Here is a 26706-nt window from a genome sequence, read left to right on the forward strand (position 1 = left end):
TAGGATTTTCCAGGTGTATATAATCATGTATCTCTCCCTCCTGCGTTCCAGGGAATACAGGTTTAGAAACCTCAAGCGCTCCCAGTAATTGAGGTGTTTTATCTCCGTTATGCGCGCCGTGAAAGTTCTCTGTGGTGGGATTATGTACAAATGTTTTTCCTTGATGGATGTATCCAGGTGTATCCTACCCCCCCCCCTTCATTCAGCTAAACTAATATAATCTATACAGTCCACAATTAATTAGTAGCACCGTACTTGTGGGTGCTATCCAATCCATACTGGTCTCGGATAGATATGGATAAGATTGTGAGGTCGAAGGAACCACTTGCCGCGACCAGGGTTAGTTAGTTAGTTTAATATGTTTATTATGCACCCCATACCCATCCTGTGGGCGGTAGTCAAAAGATTACAGAGGTACATAATGGGTCCAGGGACTGGGCCTCAAAGTTTTGATAGCTGAGCAAGTTACAGAGGTAATGAATTCACAATTTACAAAGGTAATGGACTCCAGGTAGGTCTAGTCACAATCATGACAAGTTACAAAGGTATTTACAGATTACAGAGGTACACAACGGGTCCAGGGACCGGGCTCCAAAGTTTTGATGGCTGAACTAGGTACAAGGTAATGAACTCACAAGTTACAAAGGTAATGAACTCACAAGTTACAAAGGTAATGAATACTGTAAGAATGACCAGGGGTGGTTAAGTTTTCTCTCAAGTTTGCTCACAAGCAATGTCCAGAATATCTTGCTGTCAATTTTGTCAAGGCTGGGAACCAAAGCAATCATAGAACTAGGGGGAGAGAGCACAACTTTGTAGTACCCACAGTCAGTGGCCAGGCTTCAAACACCTTTTATTGTACAGCAATAAAGGAATGGAACAGACTACCCGCACATGTCAAAGCCAGTCATAGCGTGAACCAGTTCAAGAAGAGTGCCAAAAGGTGTCTGATGAATGTAGCTACAGAAAGGGAGGGGAATGATTTTCTATTTTTTAGCTAACATACGTGTAAATTTTACCTTATTCCTTGTAATGACCCTCGTATTGTAGATAGTCTTAATGACCCTCGTGTAGTAGATAGTCTTTTTGGTATGATAATAAGATGTTATCTTCATTGTAGAACAATAAGAAAATATTATAACCTTTATACTATAATAATAAGGCAAAAGGACCCCAATGGAAATAAGTCACTCTGTCTGACTTTTTTGGGTTATCCTAGGTTCTCTACACATATGCTGCTATATATGATAATTCTATGTAACTGTATTTGTGTATACCTGAATAAACTTACTTACTTACTTACTTACTTAGTCTACACGGGGTGACTACGGTAAACAATATGGTTGTCTCCCAATGAGATTACTGGTATGTATATAATGTTGAGGTACATACAGGTAAGCACCCTAGAAAAATTTTCCATAATACCAGATATATTAAGCAAATTTCCTTAATTTGCTTGTAACAGATAAGTGAACTATAGATATGTAGATATAAATCCATATGTATTCCTGTTAACCCTTTGGGGCCTAGTTCCTAGGCCTTTTGTGTATCCATATGCACTCGCGCTACCGTCCACAGGATGGATATGGGGTGCACAATAAACTAGCCACTTCGGTGGCAAAATCTAAAATCTAATCTTCTGTGTATTGGACTGATGAAGCCAATGTTTGGCGAAACGTTTTCACAATAAAGATACCCAAGTTTTACATGCATGTAGCTGATTTATTTACTTATATGTAATAGTATATATGTATATATTTTATAGGTAGCATACATGAAGAGAATTACTTTCAGGCTCGTTTCCCTCGACTTGAAAAATATTTTCAGGTTCGTTTCCCTAAACTTCAAAAAAGTAAACATACAACAGAGGAAGTGTTGCAAGGGTCGACGGAAATTTCCCGTTAACGGCCGTTTATGGCAAGACAGTTCCCTGTTAGGTCGTCAACAGTCGTTAAGTGAGCAATTAGTGGTAGTAGTAGGTCGTTTGAGGCTGATTTTGGGGTTAAATAGGCCGTGATACGACTAATTGGCGGGTCAGCTGACACCTTGAGTTGGCGGGAACCAGTTCGTTGTTAGTTGGAACTTCGTCATTTTCTAGCTTCGTTATTTATAGTAACGACTTTGTTATTAGCTTTAGTTTCACTATTTTGTTGCTTCGTTATTTAGATTAACGACTTTGTTATTAGCTTTAGTTTCGCTATTTTGTTGCTTCGTTATTTAGATTAACGACTTTGTTATTAGCTGTAGCTTCGTTATTAGCCTTAACTTCGTTATTTAAGTTACGAACATTATTTACATTAACTGTATTTATATTAACGACTTCAGTATTTACTTTAACAAATTTGTTATTTTACATTAACGATATTTTACATTAATAACTTCATTATTTACATTAATAACTTCATTATTTACATTAATAACTAAATTATTTACATTTACAGCCTCATTATTTTCAATAATGACTATTATTTACATTAACGACTATATAAACGACTTTTATTTACACTAACATTTTTATTTACAATAACAACTTTGTTATTTACATTAACAATTTTGTTATTAGCCTTAACCTTGTAATTTGTTAGCAACTTACTGACACTAATGACTTTGACTCGGATCATTATTGTGACACTTTTGTTATTGTGTCATGATTGATTTCCCCATTTCTCAGTTATATACATATACAGCTTCTCCTCACTTAGTGATGTACTTGTTTACCGACGTGGTCTTACGAACGGAACTCCGTCGTTAAGTGAGGAGAGGCTGTATAGATTGTGAAGGAGAGGTCCCAAGCTGACCCCTGTGGGACACCACTTGAAATGGTTCCCCCTTATGCTAATGTGCATGTATGCTAGTGGCCTTTTTTGTGCTTATCAATATTTTATTACATGTAAACTACATTTGTATACTACACAAAGAAACAATTTGTTTGCAATGATCAGTCACGCCTCGACAATTTCAAGTATGGAACTGTATTTACAGGCTTTACTGAAGTCCAGAAATAGGGCAGTTACTTGCTTTTGTATTTAGATCATTACAGCATTCTCCCTTAAAAAAATTATTAGTGAACCCTTAGCTCAATCACTAGAGCACACGGCTCGCACAGTTGAGGTCCAGGGTTTGATCCCCGGTGCAGGTGGAAAAATTAGGACATATTTCCATGAGACACCTGCTGTCCCTGTTCACTAGCAGTAAAATAGGTACCTGGGTGTTAGTGGACTGGTGTAGGTCGCATCCTGTGGACAATATTGGCCTAATTTCCAAGAAATGTTCTACATAACAAGGGACTTTCTATATAATAGTATGTCACTGATGTCAGCTGTGGTCTGTTTACTTTGTGCTTGTAGAACTATAGATATTATTATAATAATTATGATACTTTTCTTTTGTCTGTATTTTTCTTAATTCTTCATTGCATTTTTCTTTATATTTGACATTCGGGTTTGGGTTCCTATATTTTCTTCCAGAGTTATACTTCAGAGAACATTCAGAATGGGTTTTACACAAGAGCCTCAAAACGTTGTCACCAGCAAGGTTTGCCGCGGAGCGTTAATTGTGATGGAAGGTTGCGATCGCTCAGGCAAAACAACACAAGCTAAGTTGCTTAAGAAAACCTTGGACGATGCTGGCAAACCAACAGATTTTATGTGCTTTCCAGGTAAGAACTTTAGCAAAAGTCAAATAATAATCACTTAGGGCCAGTTAATGAACGAAAATAGTGGTGGAGAATAAAAATGAAAATAATAATAAAGAATAAAGATTTTATTTCTTTGCAAAGGTTACAATGTGTAATTACAATTTTGATTTGTTAAGTACAAAGAAAGCCACTATCATGGACTTTATTCTAGCTTTTAACTTTAGAGGGTTAACCCAAGGTAACCCAAGAAAACCACGATGTGTGGCTTATTTTCATTGAGTTGTCAAGTCCATTTACCAGGATGCCACCCACATCAATCGACTAATGATGTGGGTGGCATTAGATGATTTTGCAATGTGTATAGTAACAAGTTGCTTACAGTTTTAGAAAAACTTTGTATTACATATTCTAACAGAAGCCATTTATTGTGCAAAACATAAATGTACCATATGTATACAGTGGAACCTCTACTTATGAGTTTAATCCTTTCCATGACCTTGCTCGCATCTGGATTTGCTCGTTTGCAGAATCAGTTTTCCTCGTTTAAATTAATTGAAATGGAATGAATGCGTTCCAGTCGAATTCCAGGCACGACAAAATACTTCAATATTTCCCTAATATCAACTCTTCTGCTTACTTATCAATCACAATTCATATAATATGACATAATAAACAATATTAATAACATACAAACATGATATATACACTAGAATGAATAAAATACATGTCATTACATATGTGGCTAGTGGTGGTGACAGCAGCCATTGTTGTTGTTCGGGTTTATAGGGCCACCACAGCGGTGTAAAGAACCTAGGATAACCCAAAAAAGTCAGTGACTTATAATTGCTACACTCTTAATGCTACACTTTGTCACTGACTCCTCCTGCTTGAGTATTGTACATGTCGTAGAAGTGGTACGCTGGTATTGCCTGGCCAAGTCCTTAACCCTCCACCTAGTTTCTTTATCTACAATTTCCTGCTTTAATTCCCTGGAAATCATCTTTTTTTTCTTCTCGGCACTTTCCTTTGCACTTGCTTTCTTAGGACCAATGATTAGAAACAAAAAATAACTGCACGAAACGTAAGGAAAACACAAGAATTCTCTCCACCGCTAGTGGAGTGGACTGAGCGTTGTTTTGATACATACTGCTATCTTGTGATGGCGTTCGGAAACTCATGGTATAGGGTACAACAAGGTTGTTTTCAAGGTACAAAGTCTGCCACTGCTGCTTCATGTTGCCTGCCACTGCTACCTCATGTCTGCCACTGTTGCTTCATGTCTACCACTGCTGCTTCATGTTGTCTGCCACTGCTACCTCATGATGTCTGCTTCCACTTTTGCTAACATGTTGAAGAGCTTTCCAGTATGTGAAGGTTGAGGGGCAGTGCCAGTTGGACAGGTATTGGACAGTGACATCATTTGTTTACTCTTGAACATCGCCAAAGAATCGAACATTTCTGCTACTTTGAGTTCATTGTGAAACCAATCAAAATCATATCCATTTCTGTAGTCAATCCTCCATTCTATCAAATGAGACCCAAAAAACGAGAATACAACTAGAAAAACCACACGAAAAGTACCTCTAAAGGAGGCTAATGGCCGAGAAGTGAAACGCGTTATTTTTGGTCCAATTTCTTTCATTTTTGGTGTACATTAAAAAGCATCTTTCCATCATACATTGCCCAAGTTTCAATAAGATAGTCCAACAAACAACTGAGATCCAATTCCCTAGATCAAGTGCAAGAGCCCCTCACCAGCATCAAGGAACTTCCCTTGAGGCCTGCTTGCATCTGGAAATTTTGCTCGTGTCTGGAAGCAAAAAATCAACAGAGTGACTGCTCATACCTAGAAAAACTCGCACATGGATGCACTCGTAAGTAGAGGTTCCACTGTATATAAATTTACTGCTGTTAAAAGTATTTACTGTGTCATGCGGAAATAAAATGTTTACATTTATAGTATTGCTACATTATGTTAATTTATATATTATATACAATGGACCCTTGGTTATCGGCCATAATCTGTTCCAGAAGGTTGGCCTAAAACAAAATGGTCAAAAACTGAAATATTTCCCATAAGAATTAATGTAAAAACAATTAATCCATTCCAGACACCCATAAATATTAACAAAAAATAAAATTTTTGAAGATTAATTATAGTGTTACATACACAAAACAATGAGAACTACAGTGGACCCCCGCCTTACGTTATTAATCTGTTCCTGATAGCTCATCGTAAGCCGAAATTATAGTTAGCTGAATTAATTTTCCCCATAAGAAATAATGGAAATCAAATTAATCTGCTCCTGACACCCCAAATTATGAAAAAATTTTTTTTTACCACATAAAATATTAATTTTAATACACACAAACTGAAGAAGACATGCACAATTACTAATCTACTAAGAATAGAATACATGACACTTACCTTTATTGAAGATCTGGTGATGATTGATGGGATGGGAGGAGGGGAGAGTGTGGAAGTTACTGTTTAGAAGGGGAATCCCCTTCCATTAGGACTTGAGGTAGCAAGTCCTTTTCCGGGGTTACTTCCCTTCTTTTAATGCCACTAGGACCAGCTTGAGAGTCGCTGGACCTCTGTCGCACAACAAATCTGTCCATAGAGCTCTGTACCTCCTGTTCCTTTAAGACTTTCCTAAAATGGGCCATAACACTGTCATTGTACAGGTTGCCAACACGGCTTGCAGTAGCTGTGTCAGGGTGATTTTCATCTGTAAAGGTTTGCAGTTGAACCCACTTTGCACACATTTCCTTAATCTCTTTTTTTCGATTCCATACCTAATTCTCGCCCTTTTTACCACAGAGACAGTCACCATGGGGTCCATGGTGACTTATTTTGCAGTTACAAGCACTAAAAACATTGGGATAATGTGAAATGTACAGAATGTAAGCGTAGATGCGACTGCACTGGCTGGCTTATAAACACTGGCGCTGAGGCCACACGTGGGACGCATCCCGGACGAATCACGTAAGGCGAGTTTTTTATCGTGAGGCGAGGCAAAATTTTTGCGTTCAAATGCTTCGTATGGCGGATTTAATGTAACGCGATGCGTTCGTAAGGCGGGAGTCCACTGTACATGAACAATTAAATCACTATTACATACCTTTATTGAAGTCTCTTGTTTGCTTATGGAAGATAGGAAGGAGGGAGTTGGGGTTATTGTTTGGATGGGGAATCCCCCTCCATAAGGACTTCATATAACAAGTCCCTCTCTGGGGTTACTTCCCTTCTTTGTCTTTTAATGCCACTAGGACCAGCTTGAGAGTTACTGGACCCCTGTTGCACTAAATAACTGTCCAGAGTGCTCTGTTTCTGGTGTCTCTTTTAGATTTCCCTGAAGTTGGACAAGGTTTTGTCACTGAACATGTTGCAGATATGGCATGTTTCAGCTTGGTCAGGGTGATACTTTTCAACAAAACTTTGCAATTCATTCCACTTTGCAAACATGTCCTTAACCCTTAAACTGTCCAAACAGATCGACGTTCAAATCTGTAGTGCTCCAAAAGTAGATCTACATTTTTTTACATATTTTCAAATATAACAAAAAAAAAAAAATGTAGATAAAAGTTTTTTTACACATTTTCAAATGTAAAAAAAAAAAAGATCTACATTTTTTTACATAATTTCAAATGTTAAAAAAAACGTAGATCTACGTTTGGACAGTTTAAGGGTTAATCACTGAAGAAGGCACCTTCTTCCCTCTGAAGCAATTTCCTCAGCTGCAGTCTGTTGCTGTTCCAGTTGAAGGTCTTGCAGCTCTGGAGTGGTTAGCTCTTCCCTGTAGTCCTCCACCAATTCTTCCACATCCTTGCCACTCACATCCAACCCCATGGACTTCCCCAGTGTCACAGTAGATTGCACAACAGGCATAGGGTCCTCAGGGTCAGCCCCAAACCCTTCAAAATCCCCCTATTATTATTTTTTTTTATTATCACACTGGCCGATTCCCACCAAGGCAGGGTGGCCCAAAAAAGAAAAACTTTCACCATCATTCACTCCATCACTGTCTTGCCAGAAGGGTGCTTTACACTACAGTTTTTAAACTGCAACATTAACACCCCTCCTTCAGAGTGCATGCACTGTACTTCCCATCTCCAGGACTCAAGTCCGGCCTGCCGGTTTCCCTGAACCCCTTCATAAATGTTACTTTGCTCACACTCCAACAGCACGTCAAGTATTAAAAACCATTCGTCTCCATTCACTCCTATCAAACACGCTCACGCACGCCTGCTGGAAGTCCAAGCCCCTCGCACACAAAACCTCCTTTACCCCCTCCCTCCAACCTTTCCTAGGCCGACCCCTACCCCGCCTTCCTTCTACTACAGACTGATACACTCTTGAAGTCATTCTGTTTTGCTCCATTCTCTCTACATGTCCGAACCACCTCAGCAACCCTTCCTCAGCCCTCTGGACAACAGTTTTGGTAATCCCGCACCTCCTCCTAACTTCCAAACTACGAATTCTCTGCATTATATTCACACCACACATTGCCCTCAGACATGACATCTCCACTGCCTCCAGCCTTCTCCTTGCTGCAACATTCTTCACCCATGCTTCACACCCATATAAGAGTGTTGGTAAAACTATACTCTCATACATTCCCCTCTTTGCCTCCAAGGACAAAGTTCTTTGTCTCCACAGACTCCTAAGTGCACCACTCACCCTTTTCCCCTCATCAATTCTATGATTCACCTCATCCTTCATAGACCCATCCGCTGACACGTCCACTCCCAAATATCTGAATACATTCACCTCCTCCATACTCTCTCCCTCCAATCTGATATCCAATCTTTCATCACCTAATCTTTTTGTTATCCTCATAACCTTACTCTTTCCTGTATTCACTTTTAATTTTCTTCTTTTGCACACCCTACCAAATTCATCCACCAATCTCTGCAACTTCTTGTACACAATCTGGCCACAGTTTTCTCCAAGCAGTGTTCAAAGTCCTGGAAGTTACTTCCTGCCAAACCTTACCTATAAGGCTTATGCAATGGAGGATAGTGAAGTGATTCCTCCAGAGCTCTCTTATTGTCAAATGAGTGTCCGAGGGCACTTCAAAGCACCTTTGAAACACTGCTTTTGTGTAGAGTTTTTTGAAGTTAGAAATGACCTGCTGGTTTATGGGCTGGATGAGAGGAGTGGTATTAGGAGGCAAGAACTTCACTGTTATAAAATGGAAGTTCCTAAACAATTGGTCTTCCAAGTCTGGAGGATGAGCAGGAACATAGTCCATTACCAGGAGACACTTTAAGTGGCAATTTCTTTTCCAGGAGGTATTTTTTCATACTGGGGCCAAATACATCATTGACCCAGTCTTTGAAAATGTGCCTTGTGACCAATGCCTTATTATTAGCTTTCCACATCATACACAATCTATTCTTGATGACACTGTTTTTCTTGAAAACACTGGGATTTTCAGAGTGATACACCAGTAAAGGCTTCACTCTGAAATCCCCACTATTGTTAGCACAGAATAAAAGAGTAAGCCTGTATTTCATAGGCTTGTGTCCTGGTAGTGCTTTTTCCTCCTTCCAAAAGAGGCCTGTTTTCATCACAGCTGAACACTTGCTGAGGGAGGAATCCTTCAGCCTCTACATTCCCCTTGAATTCCTGCACAAATTTTTCAGCTGCACTGTTGCAGCCTCCTACCAAACTGGTGGTTAAGTAGTTAACCTGCCGGCCTGCAATACCACTGGGTACGTCATCAAACCCAGTGTAGGGACTGCTGAGCTGGCCTGATGGACAGTGTTCACCAGACTTACGGAATACACCTGCTGGTGACTGGCCTTTCAATGTTCACCAGACTCTCACAGAATACACCTGCTGGTGATTGGCCTTTGAGAGTGTTCACTAGACTGCCTCATGGAGTGGACACCTGCTGACTTAGGCTTCTGTAGCAGACCTCAGAGACCTGTGGGTCTCTGTGTCAGAGGATGGATACATGGGAAGCCAGGGTGTTGTAACCCGGTGAGCATTGTGTGTCAGGTGACATGGACAGAAGTATAGTGGAAAGCCAGGGTGTTGTAACCTGGTGAGCGTTGTGTCATGACATGGACATTGGAAGCCAGGCTGTGTGTAACCCGGTGAGCGTTGCTTGTCAGGTGACACGAACACGGAAAATCAGGGTTGGGTAACCCAGTGAGCATGCCAGGTGACACAAGTATTCTTAGAAAAAAAGTCGGTATTGTGACCCGGTGAGTTAGTGTCAAATGACGCAGTGAAAAGGACATAAAGAGACTGTTAAAACACAGGGACAAGGCAGTGTCCTGGGTGTACCACGTTGAAGGAGTGTTATAACATGAAGCAAAGGGTGTCATGTGACACACAAGAGAAGGGTGTTATAACGCGGAGACAAGGTGGTGTCATAGGACACGATGAAGGAATATCTTAACACTGGAATTGGTAATGTTGTAAGACACCTGAAGATGGCAGTGACATATGACACTGGGGCACTTAGGGTTATGATGATTTACTTTTACATTGATTGTTTATGTGACTTTGTATATTGTGTATGACTTCGTAAAGTACGTAGCTATACCGAAGATAAGAGTAGGAGTTAGACTCCTTGTTATATTCTTATGCAAATATTATAAGTAAATATTATAAATTTTAGTGTTTATTTTTGTAATGCTGAACTCTCCCATGTTACAGCACTAGTAACAAGCTAATGAAAAAATAACACACTACCTGTGTAGAGGTAATGGTGTTTTTATGTTAAACTAGTGTTTGTAATATGCACATTTGTCAGAACGTGCAGCCTCCTCATGCCTTACCACACTGCGTATGCCGTTATTATCACATATTATCACACTGGCCGATTCCCACCAAGGCAGGGTGGCCCGAAAAAGAAAAACTTTCACCATCATTCACTCCATCACTGTCTTGCCAGAAGGGTGCTTTACACTACAGTTTTTAAACTGCAACATTAACGCCCCTCCTTCAGAGTGCAGGCACTGTACTTCCCATCTCCAGGACTCAAGTCCGGCCTGCCGGTTTCCCTGAACCCCTTCATAAATGTCACTTTGCTCACACTCCAACAGCACGTCAAGTATTAAAAACCATTTGTCTCCATTCACTCCTATCAAACACGCTCATGCATGCCTGCTGGAAGTCCAAGCCCCTCGCACACAAAACCTCCTTTACCCCCTCCCTCCAACCTTTCCTAGGCCGACCCCTACCCCGCCTTCCTTCCACTACAGACTGATACACTCTTGAAGTTATTCTGTTTCGCTCCATTCTCTCCACATGTCCGAACCACCTCAACAACCCTTACTCAGCCCTCTGGACAACAGTTTTGGTAATCCCGCACCTCCTCCTAACTTCCAAACTGGGAATTCTCTGCATTATATTCACACCACACATTGCCCTCAGACATGACATCTCCACTGCCTCCAGCCTTCTCCTCGCTGCAACATTCATCACCCATGCTTCACACCCATATAAGAGCGTTGGTAAAACTATACTCTCATACATTCCCCTCTTTGCCTCCAAGGACAAAGTTCTTTGTCTCCACAGACTCCTAAGTGCACCACTCACCCTTTTCCCCTCATCAATTCTATGATTCACCTCATCTTTCATAGACCCATCCGCTGACACGTCCACTCCCAAATATCTGAATACATTCACCTCCTCCATACTCTCTCCCTCCAATCTGATATCCAGTCTTTCATCACCTAATCTTTTTGTTATCCTCATAACCTTACTCTTTCCTGTATTCACTTTCAATTTTCTTCTTTTGCACACCCTACCAAATTCATCCACCAATCTCTGCAACTTCTCTTCAGAATCTCCCAAGAGCACAGTGTCATCAGCAAAGAGCAACTGTGATAACTCCCACTTTATGTGTGATTCTTTATCTTTTAACTCCATGCCTCTTGCCAAGACCCTTGCATTTACTTCTCTTACAACCCCATCTATAAATATATTAAACAACCACGGTGACATCACACATCCTTGTCTAAGGCCTACTTTTACTGGGAAATAATTTCCCTCTTTCCTACATACTCTAACTTGAGCCTCACTATCCTCGTAAAAACTCTTCACTGCTTTCAGTAACCTACCTCCTACACCATACACCTGCAACATCTGCCACATTGCCCCCCTATCCACCCTGTTTGCCGTTATGCTTCTTAAATTCCTCAAACCAGCAAATCATCGACTCCTCACTATCTCCCGCTAATTGTTTTTTGGTGATCCACAAAACCAACAACTTCTCCATATCTTCCATTATCGGTGACCTTCGGTTAGCACATTTACTCCTTTCGCCACATCAGCTTCCTTGATTTGTTCTTTCTTTGGCAGGATAGAAGTGATTGTTGATTTGTTTTTCCCATACATTCTAGCAAGTTCTAGCACTCGAACACCACTCTCATACTTTTCAACAACTTCTTTCTTTACCAAAGGAACTTTACTAGAAACTTTCTTTTGGGCAGTGGTTACTTATTTCCCAGTTGTGCTTAATCGATAACCACAAAAATCAAAGAATTGTTGCGAAATGTTTGGATGAATGAGCAGAAGCTTCCTCACTCGCCCAAAGACAAAGCCAGACTTACGTGCTCGTGGCTGGCGGCAGCGGGTTGACGTGTACCATATGGCCGATAAGCAAAATAACAGCTGATAACCTGGAGCCAAAAAACCGGCCGATAACCGATTTGGCCGATAAGCGGAATGGTTGATAACTGAGGGTCCACTGTATTTATAATATTCTTTTTTTCTTTTTAGTAAGCTATATAGGAAAAGGGGTTATTAGCCCATTGTTCCTGGCACTTTAGTTGACTTTTACAACACACATGACTTACGAAGGATTTTTATTCCACTTCCCCATGGATGTGAAAGGAAAAGCAATAAGAACAAGAACTATTAAGATAAAATCAAAGAAAACTCATATGAGTTTACATGGAGAGGGTTCCGGGGGTCAACGCCCCCACGGCCCGGTCTATAACATGGCCTCATGGTGGATCAGGGCTTGATCAGCCAGGCTGTTACTGTTGGCCACATGCAAACCGACGTATGAACCGCAGCCCGGCTGGTCAGGTACTGACTTTAGGTGCCTGTCCAGAGTATGCTTGAAGACAGCCAGGGGACTACTAGTAATCCCCCCCTTATGTATGCTGGGAGGCAGTTGAATAGTCTAGGGCCCCTGACACTTACTGTGGTCTCTTTTCATGCTAGTGGCACCCCTGCTTTTCATTGGGGGGATGTTGTATTGTCTGCCAAGTCTTTTGCTTTCGTAGGAAGTGATTTTCGTGTGCAAGTTTGGTACTAATCCCTCTAGGATTTCCCAAGTGTATATGATCATGTATCTCTCCCGCCTGCATTCTAGGGAGAACAGGTTGAGGAACTTGAAGCATTCCCAGTAATTTAGGTGTTTTATCGCAGTTATATGTGCCGTGAAGGTTCTCTGTACATTTTCTAGGTCAGCAGTTTTGCCTGCCTTGAAAGGTGCTGTTAGTGCAGAGCAGTATTTCAGCCTAGATAGAACAAGCAACCTGAAGAGTATCATGGGCTTGGCATCCCTAGTTTTGAAGGTTCTCATTATCCATCCTATCATTTTTCTTGCAGATGCAATTGATACAATGTAATGGTCTTTAAAGGTGAGATCTTCTGACATGATCACTCCCAGGTCTTTACATTACTTTTTCACTCCATTATGTGGTTAGAATTTGTTTTATACTCTGATGTAGTTTTGATTTCCTCACATTTTCCGTATTGGAGTAATTGAAATTTCTCATCATTGAGCTTCATATTGTTTTCTGCAGCCCATTTAAAGATTTGGTTGATTTCCGCCTGAAGTATTGTGGTGTCTTCTATGGAGGACACTGTCATGCAGATTCGGGTGTCATCTGCAAAGGAAGACATGGAGCTGTGGCTCCATGTCTGTGTCAGATTTGAGGATGAGGAACAAGATGGGAGCGAGTACTGTGCCTTGTTGAACAGAGCTTTTCACCGTAGTCACCTCAGACTTTACTCTGTTAATTACTACTCTTTGTGTTCTATTTGTTAGGAAATTACGTATAGATCATCTACCAACTTTTCCTGTTATTCCTTTATCACTCATTTTGTGCACTATTACACCATGATCACACTTGTCAAAGGTTTTTGCAAAGTCTGTGTATATTACATCTGCATTTTGTTTATCTTTTAGAGCATCCAGGACCTTGTCATAGTGGTCCAATAGCTGGGACAGACAGGAGTGACCTGCTCTAAACCCATGCTGCCCTTGGTTGTGTAACTGATGGGTATCTAGATGGGTGGCAGTCTTGCTTCTTAGACTCTTTCAAAGATTTTTATGATATGGGATGTTAGCGCTATTGGTCTGTAGTTCTTTGCTATTGCTTTACTGCCCCCTTTGTGAGTGTGTATACATAAATGTGTACATGTAAGTGTAGTGTGACCTAAGTGTAAGTAAAAGCAGCAAGATGTACCTGAAATCTTGCATGTTTATGAGACAGAAAAAAGACCAGCAATCCTACCATCATGTAAAACAAATACAAGCTTCTTTTTTACACTCACTTGGTAGGAAAGGGGAAGTACAATGCCTGCACTTTAAAGGAGGGGTTTGGGATATTGGCAGTTTGGAAGGACCTAAACTGTCATATCTGAGTGCTTCTGCAAAGATAGTGATTATGTATGAGTGAGGTGAAAGTGTTGAATGATGATGAAAGCATTTTTCTTTTTTGGGGATTTTCTTTCTTTTTGGATCACCTGCCTTGGTGGGAGACGACTGACGTGTTGAAAAAAAAAAAAATTATAATATTGGTATATTCTCAGACAGGAGCACCCAGATCGGTGGCATCATTAATAATTACCTCAAGTGTGGCACTGAATTGGAGGACCACGCCATTCACCTGCTTTTCTCCGCCAACAGGTGAATCCTCGACTGTTAACAGTAAAGAACAAAGAGGCACAATACCATGACTGGAACAATACACTGCTCAATACCTGCTCATGAATGAAAGAAATTTATGGCCACTTTATGGTTGCACTTGGAACATTAACTAGACACACACTGGTTAGTTAATGGTACAAGTTTGACCAAAACATTATCATAAGTTTCTTTCCCCTATACCTAGAGGGTTTTCCATGGAGGGGGTTTCGGGGATCAACGACCTGGAGGCCTGGCCATGGACCAGGCTGTTACTGTTGGTCACACGCAAATCAATATAGGATACGCAGCCTTGCTGGTCAGGTACTGTATGCCTGTCCAGCTCCCTCTTGAAGACAGCAAGGGGGTTTGAAAACAGCCAGGGGTCTGTTGGTAACCCCCCCTTCCATATGTGCAGGTTATTTGTGTACTGTTACCAGTATGTGTTGTTAGACTCTTACTCCTCATAAGGGAGATTCCTTGATGTTAATGAAGGGCTCTTGATCTAAGAAATTGCACCTAAACTCCCCTTCCTTGAATCAAACTTAATTGCCTCCCATTCTCCATGCACTATAATTCCTACATGTTTAGTGCTTTCTCTACCTCCACCATGACTGTAATTAATAGTTTCTTACTGTGCTAAGTATGTCACATAGATCTGTGTAAAGTTAGTTTGAAGAGGTAAAAAGTTTTATAGTTTATAGCTAAAATAAAATTGTATTAACAATAGGCAAAACTATGAGGTTAATTACAGATTAGATTTTACAGTTAGAAACTATATTTGGTAGATCAGGTGAAAATTTTTTCATTTATTTGCTGGATTTCATAAGACGTAAAACTTTGAGATCATGTACTTTAGGCTGTCATTTTTAACCCTTTGAGGGTCGACAGGCCCTCTCCGAAACTCGTTCTCAGGGTCGGCCAAATTTAAAAAAAAAAAAAAATTATTTTCTCTTATGAAAAGATAGAGAATCTTTTTCCGATCATAACGACACCAAAAGTTTGAAATTTGATAGAAAACTTACGGAATTATGCTCTCGCAAAGTTAGCGGTCTCAGCGATGTTTACGGATCGGCGATTTTGCCCACTTTGAGCCCCATTTTCGGCCAATTTCACTGTACTAGTCGACAAAAAACATGAATATTTCGCTAGAACTCCATTTTTTCTATCGAATGGGTGCAAGAAACCACCCATTTATAAATTCAACTATCCAGTACAGTGGTCAGAATTTAGCAATTTTGCCAATTTCACACAAATTTGAAAAGATGCCAATTTCGGAATAGGGTCCAGAATAAACAAGAAAGACATTCCTGGCACTAAAATGACATTTCCTCTAGTCATTAGTCACGTCTCAAGGCCCCTCTTATATTCTTTTGCTTTCCACTTTGAATTTTTATTCTCACAAAAAATATAAGATTTACTGTTATGCAGACTACTGCATTAGTGTAAAAAATGGTATAAATATTATTGGTGCACTTGTGAAAGAATATTAGACTCACCAGTTGACGTGTATTGCACGCTTGGCACGATTTGTTTACTTTTGAAGTTTGGTAAAAATCGAACATTTCTGCTACTTTGAGCTCAATTTCAAGGCACCTTTCATTGTAAAACCAGTAAAAATCATCTCAATTTCAGTAATATGTCTTCCATTCTATAAAATGAGACCAAGAAAACTAGAATGCAACAATAAATACCATACGAAAATACACTGCAAAGTCGCTGATTTATTAAAAAAAAATGGAAAAAGTTATTTTTTTCTCATTATGCACTGTGTGCTGCAGGATTTTTTTTAGACTGTGCACACTGACCACATAGACCCATTCTTTCATATGAAGGCCTACCAGCTTTCTCCCACTAGATTTGAGGTCGCTAGAATTTATGAGTACTAGTACGTCAAAAACCCCTACGCGTAAGACGTACTAGTACGACGAAAACCCTCAAAGGGTTAAGGTCAGGGGAAAGGCTTAAGTCGATCAGTAATAATGGTAGAATTACCAAGAAAATGTTATGTAAATGGACACAGGTGCAGGTAATGTGACATTTTATTGTTGCAACATTTTGCTCTCCAGGAACTTTATTGAGCTGTACACCTACCATCCCACTTACAACCTGCTCGACATATGACCATTCGACTTACGACCGTGTTTTGTATGCAAAATTTCTGGGAAATAAACAGCTGTTTGTGTTGTACACGGTGTTTATCCAAAACCTTACAGTATAAAATACAGTGCTAACAGCATAAAAAGTAAAGCAAAAAATGAAATACCAAAATAAAACAATAAAATAAAGTCATTACAAAAATGTGATGTTGATATTCAGTAGTAAGGTTTGACTTAGGTCCATTTCGACTTATGACTGGTTGGTCGGAACCGAACTTGGTCGTAAGTCGGATGGTACCTGTATAGATATTTGTTTTTCATTGACCGACAACCTCCCCATGTGATGATTATCAAGCTGGTCACAAGTAAATAACAACGCTGTAAATTGGATCGTCTGTGTGGATGCTGTATGGAGTGTCTTGTGCAATATTTGGGAATCTCTATTGGTGTTGCTTCTACCTTCATGGTAGCTCCTAGGTCATTAATACCTCATTTTTTAGCTAACATCATAAATTGTCACAGTGGATACCGCTCTGAGAGCAGTGGATACTATACACATGTTGCAGAAGAATCATCTCTTTCTCTCTCTAATAACTCAGGCCATTACAGCTTCACAGAGTTCTATGAGAACAAAATGTTGCCACAATAAAATGTCACATTAGTTGTATCTGTGCCCATTTACCTAACATTAAGACAAGTATCTGCAAATAGATAATTAATGTTCTTTACTGTAAGACACTCTTTAGTCCTCAACTTTTTCCCTTTGACAATTTTTAGAAGAGCAAAGAAATCATGGATAAATAAGTTTTCAGAAAAGAGTATGTTAGTATTGTACTGGGTGCTGCATAAGCAGGGGCACCATGAGTATGCTAAGAGACAATATGAGGGTCAGGGGCCCAAGACTGTTCAGCTGCTTCCCAGCATACATAGATACCTGGGTGTCTTCAAGACCTCTGGTTGTTTTCAAGAGGGAGCTGAACAGACACAAAGTCAGTGCCTGACCAATCAGGCTGTGGATCGTACATTGGTTTACGTGTTGCCAGCACTAATAGCCTGGTTGATCAGTCCCTGATCTGCCATTGAGGCCTGGTCATGGACCAGGCGGCGGGGGCGTTGACCCTTGGAACACACTCCAGGTATACTCTTAGAGTAGAATTTCTGCTAGATATCAAGCTAGTCAACTCACTACTGCACGTAGAATGTAAAAATAATTTTTGCTAGCTCACTGCAACCGAATGTATTATTCTAAGTATGGCAACTTATTCTGCACTGTTTAAAATAGGCTTAAAATATATTACCAGGTGACATTCAGTTTTTCATAGATCTTTTCGCTTTGTAGCATCACAAGAATTTACCAACTTTCTAGACTAGGTATTAAGCCTTACACTAGAAATGTCACGGACTAGAGTCACATACTTCATTTTGTTTCAGATGGGAGTTGTTACCCAAAATAAAGATGACTTTAGCAAAGGGAACCAACATTGTCATTGATCGCTACGCCTTTTCAGGCGTTGTTTTTTCCGCTGCGAAGGAGGTGAGCAATCTCAACTTATCTCGCTTACTAATTTTTACTTGTAATCCATACTTTTTACCCCTATTCTGTATTTTTGACTTGCTATCTTTTTTTTTTTTTTTTTAGCATCAACCATTTCCCACCAAGGCAGGGTGACCACAAAAAGAAGAAACACTTTCATCACCACTCGCTCCATCACTGTCTTGCCAGTGATGGAGCGAGTTCAGTTCAGTAACTGCAACTATTCTTATCTTTATCCTTATCTTGTTGTATCTGACCACCTCTACAAAGACAGTGATTATGTGTGAATGATGGTGAAAGTATTTCTTTCTTTTTGGGTCACTCTGCCTCGGTGGGAAACAGTCAACGTGTTGAAAAAAATGATTACAATCAAAACTAGGCGCTAAACCCACAAGGCTCATACAGCTTACTATCTTTAAAGTACTGAATTTAGGCCTAATCACAGACCGGGCCACAAGGGCATTGACCCCCAAAACCCCCTCCAGGTATTATTCTATGGTTCACTTTGTCATTAAGAGATTCATCTGCCAATGCTTCCACTCCCAAACAATACACTTACTTGCAGTTTTTGAACTTATTGTTGGCACACCTCTGGCAAGACAGTGATGGAGTGAATGATGAAGAAAGTGTTTCTTCTTTTTTTGGGTCACCCTGCCTCAGTGGGAAACAGCTGATGTGTTAATAAAAAAATTAAGACTCCCTCTATTTAGTCTGACAGTGAAGCTTTCCTTGTCTACACTTCTTACTCTCATCACCATATACAGTGGAACCTCTACTTACGAGTTTAATCCGTTCCATGGAATTAATCCGTTCCAGTGGAATTCCAGGCATGACAAAATACTTCAGTATTTCTCTAATATCAACTCTGCAACTTATTTTTCTATCACAATTCATCTTATATGACATAATGAACAATATGAATAACATAGAAACATGATATATACAGTGGACCCTTGACCAATTAATCCGTTCCAGAGAGTTTGTGCTTAGCCGAATTAATTTTCCCATAAGAAATAATGGAAATCCAATTAATCCGTTCCAGACACCCAAAAGTATGAATTTTTTTTTTCACATGAAATACAGTGGACCCCTGACATTCGATGGCATCGACATTCGATAAATCCGACATTCGATGCATTTTAATGCAAAAAATTTTGCCTCGACATTCGATGGAAAACCTGGCATTCGATACAATTCGTACGAGACGTGTCCACGTGTGGCCTGAACTGCCCTGTGTGTGTGCCAGTGTGCGTGCATCTAAGGATACATTCGGTACATTCCATATTATCACTGCTTTTGGTGCTTGTTTCTGCAAAATAAGTACCCATGGGCCCCAAGAAAGCTTCTAGTGCCAACCCTTCGAGAAAAAAGGTGCTAATGACTATTGAAATGAAGAAAGAGATAATTGCAAAGTACGAAAGTGGAGTGCATGATGATTTGGTAAAGAAATTGACTGCAACTAGTGGTGATGTGAGTGAATTTAACCCTTTCAGGGTCCGTCCCGTAGATCTACGGCTTTACGTTCAGGGTCCAAACCGTAGATCTACGTCATGAGCTCAGCTCACTCTGATAAACTGAGTGGTACATTTGGGCCTAGATATGAGAGAATACATCTATGTGGTATGTATGCACCACATAAAACAGATCCTGCAGCACACTGTGTATAATGAGAGAAAAAAAACTGAAATCATGATTTTTCGATTAAAACAGCGACTTTGCAGTGTTTTTTCGTATGTTTTTTATAGTTATATTTGCGATTTCTTGGTCTCATTTGATAGAATGGAAGACATATTACAGAAATAGAGATGATTTTGATTTGTTTTAGTACTGGAAATGGCTTGAGACTGAGCTCAAAGTAGCAGAAATGTTAAATTTTTGCCGATATTCAAGAGTAAACAAACGACCTCGCATGTCTAATACACGCCAGCTGGTGGGTCTAATATGCATTTACAAATATGGTGATGATATTTATACAATTATTACAGTATTGCATAACGCTAAATCTTCTATTTTTTGGTGTGAATAAAAATTCATTATGTGAATAAAAAATCAAAATGGAATTTATTTGTAAAGCCTCAAAACGTAACTAATGAACAGAGAAAATGTTAGTTTAGTTCCAGGAATACCTACATTGTTTATTCTGGGCCCTATTTTGAAACTGGAATATTTTGAACTTTGTGTTAAATTGGCCAAATTAACAATTTCCGATCACTTTAATTTGTAGTTAAAACAGTTGACTTGGCGATTTCTTTTGCTCAATCGATAGAATAGAAGTAATACTAGTGAAATAGCTAAGAATTTGGTTGACTGGAATAATGTAATTGGCTTAAAATGGGAGTCAAAGTCGGCAAAATCGCCGATTCGTAAATATCGCTGACACATCAAAATTCTCGAGAGCATAATTTCGTCAATTTTCCATCAAATTTCGTACTTTTTGTTTTATTACCTTCACAAAAAGATTCTCTACCATTTCATAAGAAAAAATAACAAATTTTTTTTTTGAAAATTCTTGGACACTGGGGCACCACTTCAGATTTGGGCCTTGGACCCTGAAGGGGTTAAGGCCAGCAAAGGTTGGTTTGAAAGATTTAAGAATCGTAGTGGCATACACAGTGCGGTAAGGCATGGTGAGGCTGCCAGTTCAAGTCCTAATGGAAGGGGATTCCCCTTCTAAACACTAACACCATCCACACTCTCCCCTCCTCCCATCCCATCAATCATCACCAGATCTTCATTAAAGGTAAGTGTCAATTATTCTATTGTTATTGTAATTATTCTATTGCATTAAACTTAATATTTCATGTGGTAAAATTTTTTTTTTCATACTTTTGGGTGTCTTGCATGGATTAATTTGATTTCCATTATTTCTTATGGGGGAAAATTAATTCGACTTTCGATTTTTTCGACATTCGATGGCTCTCGGGAATGGATTAATATCGAATGTTGGGGGTCCACTGTATACATTTTCCTACACAGAAAAACAAGGATACATGCACAATAAATACTAAATGAAGAATAAATGACACTTACCTTTATTGAAGATGTAGTGATGAGTGATGAGATGAGGGGAGATGGAGGTGTATTATTATTTGGAAGGGGATTCCCCTTCCATAAGGACTTTAGGTACAAAGCCTTTTTCCGGGGTTATTTCCCTTCTTTTTTTAATGCCACTGGGAACAACTTGACAGTCACTGGACCTCTGTCGCTCGAAAAATCTATCCATAGAGCTCTGTACCTCGCGTTCCTCTTAAGATTTTCCTAAAATGGGCCACAATATTGTCACTGTAAAAGTCACCAGCACGGCTTGCATTACCTGTGTCAAGAGTGATTTTCATCCATAAAGGTTTGCACCTTTGTCCACATTGTACAAATTTCCTTAATCGTTGAAGACGGCAACTTCATCTCTCTCTCTCCTCTCCTCTGATGCAATTTCCTCAGTTGTGGTCTCTTGCTGTTGCAGATGCTCGTGCAGTTTATCAGTGGTTAGTTCTTCATCGTCATCTTCCACCAACTTTTCCACATCCTCCCCACTAACCTCCAACCCCATGGAATTCCCCAATGCCACAATAGATTCCACAACTGGCATAGGCTCCTCAGGGTTAGCCCCAAACCCTTCAAAATCCCTCTCTTGTACACATTGTGGCCACAATTTCTCCAAGCAGAGTTCAAGGTCCTGTTAGTCACTCCCTCCCAAGCCTTACCTATAAGGTTTATGCAATTGAGGATACTAAAGTGATCTTTCCAAAAGTCCCTTAGGGTCAGTTGAGTGTCTGAAGTCACTTCAAAGCACTTTTGAAACACTGCTTTGGTGTACAGTTTTTTGAAATTTGAAATGACCTGCTGGTCCATGGGCTGCAGGAGAGGAGTGTTATTAGGAGGCAAGAACTGGACTGATAAAACTCAAGTCCCCCACAATTTGCTCTGGCAAGTCTGAAGGATGAGCAGGAGCATTGTCTAAAACCAGGAGGCACTTGAGGTCCAATTTATTTTCCAGGAGGTAATTTTTCACAGTGGGGCCAAACACATGATAAAACCAATCATAGAAAATGTCCCTAGTGACCCATACTTTACTGTTTGCCCTCCACATCACACACAAGTTAGCCTTGACGGCATTGTTTTTCTTGAGCACTCTGGGAGTTTCCGAGTGATACACGAGTAGAGGCTTCACTTTGCAATCCTCACTAGCATTACTACAAAACAGAGTTACCCTGTCTTTCATAGGCTTGTGTCCTGACAGTGCTTTTTCCTTCTGTGTAATGTAGGTCCTGTTTGGCATTTTCTTCCAAAAGAGGCCTGTTTCGTCACAATTAAACACTTGTTGGGGTTCACAAGTGCAACTAATGTGACATATTTTATTGTGGCAACGTTTCGCTCTCCAGGAGCTTTATCATGGCTTGATAAAGCTCCTGGAGAGCGAAACATTGCCACAATAAAATGTCACATTAGTTGCACTTGTGTCCTTTTACTTTACATCTTGTCGGTAATTCTACCAACTTTATTACACTTGTTGGGGTTTTAATTTTTCAGTGTCTGTGTACTCCTTGAATTCCTGCACAGATTTTTCAGCTGCGTTTTTGTCTGAACTGGCAGCCTCTCCATGCCTTACCATGCTGTGTATGCCACTATGATTCTTAAATCTCTCAAACCAACCTTTGCAGGCCTTAAATTCAATAACATCACCACTAGTTGCAGGCATTTTTTTAATTAAATCGTCATGTAACTGCCTTACCTTTTCACATATTATTGATTGAGAAATACTATCTCCTAATATTAGTTTTTCATTTATCCACAACAACAACAGTCTCTCAACATCTTCGAGTATTTGCGATCTCTGTTTCGAAAACATACTTGCACCTTTCGCAACAACGGCTTACTTGATTGCCTTTCTGTTGGCCAAGATAGTAGCGATGGTTGATTGGGGTTTGTTATACAACCTGGCCAGCTTGGAAGCACACACTCCACTTTCATACTTTGTAATTATCTCCTCCTTTAATTCGATTGTAATTCTCACCCTTTTTACCACAAGGTTGGCACTAGAAGCTTTCTTTAGGCCCATGGTGGCTTATTTAGCAGTTACAAGCATTAAAAACACTGGGATAATTCAAAATGTATTGAATGTATGCGTGGAATCAACCGCACTGGCTTGTAAACAATGGCACACTAACTGAAGGCAGGGCAGCTGAGGCACACTCAGGCCAGACGGACGTGTTCAGGAAGAATGTTGTTAGTCGAGCTTTTCTTCGTTGGTTGGGCCAAAATTTTTATGCTCAAATGCATCGTTAGGTGATTTTATCATTAGACAATGCCATCGTTGGTCGAGGGTCCACTGTACACTAGAGTGAATGAAATATTACGTATGTGAGTAGTGGTAGTGGAGGCGGCGGCACAGCAGCCATTGTTGTTGGGGTGTATAGGGCCACCAGAGTGGCCATTCCTGCTCCTGACTACAAACCTTCCCATGCTTTTATTATAATAGAAAATGGAGTGTTTGTAAGGCAAACTCCATTAGATCACTACTTACATAGTTTCATAAAGAAAACAATAATAATAATAATAATAATATTAATTAGTACATACGTATTCTTATAATAATACTCTTGCTTACCATTTGAAATTTTTATTCACACAAAAAATAGAAGATTTACTGTTATGCAGACTACTGCATTATTGTAATAATTGTATAAATAATGTCAGCCCATTCGTGACTGTATATGAGACTGGCCAAGTGGACACATATCGGATGTCTTGAGCATTTTCAAAGAATCGAACATTTCCATTACTTTGAGCTCAATTTCAAAATACTTTTCGTTGTGAAAGCAATCAAAATCATATCTATTTCTGTAATATATCTTCCATTTTGTCAAATGAAACCAAACAAATGAGAATACAACCATAAAAACCATACAAAAATATACTGCTAAGGGGCAGCTAATGGCTGAGAAGTGAACTTTGTTATTTTTGGTCCGATTTCTATTAATTTTGGTGTATGTTAAAAAGCATCTTTCCATCATACATTGCCCAAGTTTCAGTAAGATAGTCCAACAAACAACTGAGATCCAGTTCCCTAGATCAAGAGCAAGAGCACCTTACCAGCGTCAAGGAACCTCCATTGAGGCCTGCTCGCATCTTGAAATTTCACTCGTATCTGGAAGCAGAAAATCGACAGAGGAACTGCTCGTATGTTGGGGCACTTGTAATTAGAGGTTCCACTGTATTGTAGTTGTTCACTGTCAGCTAACATTTTTACCATATATTGTAGTTGTTCACTGCCAACTAACATCTTTTACCATATATTGTAGTTGTTCACTGTCAACTAACATCTTTTACCATATATTGTAGTTGTTCACTGTCAACTATCATCCTTTACCGTATACATATTGTACTTGTTCACTGTCAACTAACATCTTTTACCATATCTTATCTCCCTGATACACCCCTTCAACTAATTACATGAATACCACCTGGTGGTTCACACTTACCCTCACTCACCCATTTGACCATAAACAGAAATATTTTAATCTCAATCTCAATCTTAAAATAATGCATCCTAACTAGTCATAAGTTGGCCTGTGATACTCCAATACCGAAACTATGTATTGTGCCAAAACAAAAGCATTCACATTACTAAACTCACAAACTAGTATTTAGTCACTTAGCCATAATACCAACTTACCTCATAATTTGTAATATTTTAAATTTAAGAATTAATCTAAGTCTGCCCGAAATGCCTAGCCATGCTAGGTGTTCTAGTGGCACCCTCTGTAATTAGTACTTTACTACAAGTAAACCACACAATAACCAAATTCTGTAAACTCAGCATTGTAATCCTTATAGAGAATAAACTTTGAATTTGAATTTGAATTATATTGTAGTTGTTCACTGTCAACTATCATCTTTTACCATATATTGTAGTTGTTCACTGCCAACTAACATCTTTTACCATATACAGTGGTCCCTCGATAATAGTCCGGCTCGATAGTCGTCCTTTTCGGAAATCGTTGCGTTATTTCGTCCAAACATTGGCTCGCAAATGGTCTGTTGACTCGCTAATCGTCGTTCGTCTGGGATGTGTGTACACAGCCCCAAGCTGCCTTACACTCAATTCCCAGCCAGTGTGCCAGTGAGTGAGAATGATCCCACGAGTTCATACGGTACATTTCATAATACGTATTCCATTCGTTTTAGTGCTTATAACTGCTAAATAAATCACCATGGCTCCAAAGAAACCTTCTAGTGCCAGCCCTTTGGTAAAGAATGTGAGAAACCTATAATTTAAGAAAAAGTTTGTAGAAAAATATGAAGGTGGTGGTGGTAGAGTGGAAGCAGTTGTGGTAGTGATGGTGGTAGAAGGTGGTACTGATGGTGGTAGCAGTTGTAATAGTGGTAGAAGGTGGTAGCGATGGTGGTAGCAGTTGTGATAGTGGTAGAAGGTGGTAGACAGTAGTAGTGGTTGTGATGGTGGTAGAGGGTGCCTTCTTCAGTGATTCAGCAATTCTACTAACTCCTCCAATGTTGTTGCAGTTATATAGGGCTACAGAAAACACCACCGCCTCAGCTGCTGCTTCACCACCATTATGGACGGCTTACCCTCAGTGGCCTTTATACACCCAACAACAACACATCTCAACACCTCGTGACATACATAATGACTTATTTTATTCATTCTAGAGTATATTCCATGTTTCTATGTTATTAGTATGTGACCTCAGACACTTACTTGATCCTAAGAGATTTTTGGAAAGAACACTTCAGTATCCTCCATTGCATAAGCCTTATAGGTAAGGCTTGGGAGGGAGTGACTACCAGGACTTTGAACTCTACTTGGAGAAAATTGTGGCCAGATTGTGTCCACAAGAGGGATTTTGAAGGGTTTGTGGCTACCCTGATGAGCCTATGTCAGTTGTGAACTCTATTGTGGCATTGGGGAGTTCCATGGGGTTGATTGTGAGTTTGGAGGATGTGGAAGAGTTGGTGGAGGACCACAGGGAAGAGCTAACCACTGAAGAGCTGCAAGAGCTTCAGCAGGAACAGCAACAGATCGCAGCTCAGAATCTTGCTGCAGAGGAGGAGGAAGAGAGATGGAAGAAGGTGCCTTCTTCAGAAATTAAGGAGATTTTTGAAATGTGGGGTAGGATGGAAAGATTTATGGAGAAACATCACCCTGAGAAGGATGTTGCAAGCCATATCGGCAACTTGTACAGTGACAGAGTCTTGGCCCATTTTAGGGAAGCTTTAAAGCGACGCCAGAAACAGAGCTCTCTGGACAGTTTTTTTGCGAGACAGGACTCAGTGACTCTCAAGCTGGTCCTAGTGGCATTAAGAAACAGAGAAGAGAAGTAACCCCAAAAAAGGACTTGGTAGTACCTTCCATCAAGGAAGGGGATTCCCCTTCCAAACAGTAACTAATCCAATCTCTCTCCTCCTCCAGTCTTCCATACACTAAGAAGAATCACCAATAAAGGTAAGTGTTATACTGTTAATGTTTCATTCATCATGTCCCATTCTATTGTTTATGTACTACATCTATATTTCATGTAAAAAAATTTT

The 26706-nt window shown here is 39.9% G+C and overlaps 1 protein-coding gene across 3 annotated transcripts in view; it reads left to right on the forward strand.

The window, feature by feature from the left end:
* Positions 1–1818: 1818 nt before the first annotated feature.
* Positions 1819–26706, forward strand: part of LOC128696942 (thymidylate kinase) — a 42035-nt gene continuing 17147 nt past the window's right edge. The window contains exons 1-4 of one of the 3 annotated variants that reach the window (XM_053788365.2): positions 1819–1955; positions 3468–3658; positions 14433–14529; positions 18057–18159. In XM_053788365.2, coding sequence (XP_053644340.2) covers positions 1915–1955; positions 3468–3658; positions 14433–14529; positions 18057–18159 — 432 coding nt within the window. In that variant the 5' untranslated portion in view covers positions 1819–1914. Of the gene's footprint in view, positions 1956–2093; positions 2113–3467; positions 3659–14432; positions 14530–18056; positions 18160–26706 lie in introns of those variants that run through there. The other 2 variants (XM_053788366.2, XM_053788367.2) reach the window with 2 other exon arrangements.

The sequence above is a fragment of the Cherax quadricarinatus genome, chromosome 49 (assembly GCF_038502225.1).
Source record: "Cherax quadricarinatus isolate ZL_2023a chromosome 49, ASM3850222v1, whole genome shotgun sequence".
Classification (NCBI taxonomy): Eukaryota; Metazoa; Arthropoda; class Malacostraca; order Decapoda; family Parastacidae; genus Cherax; species Cherax quadricarinatus.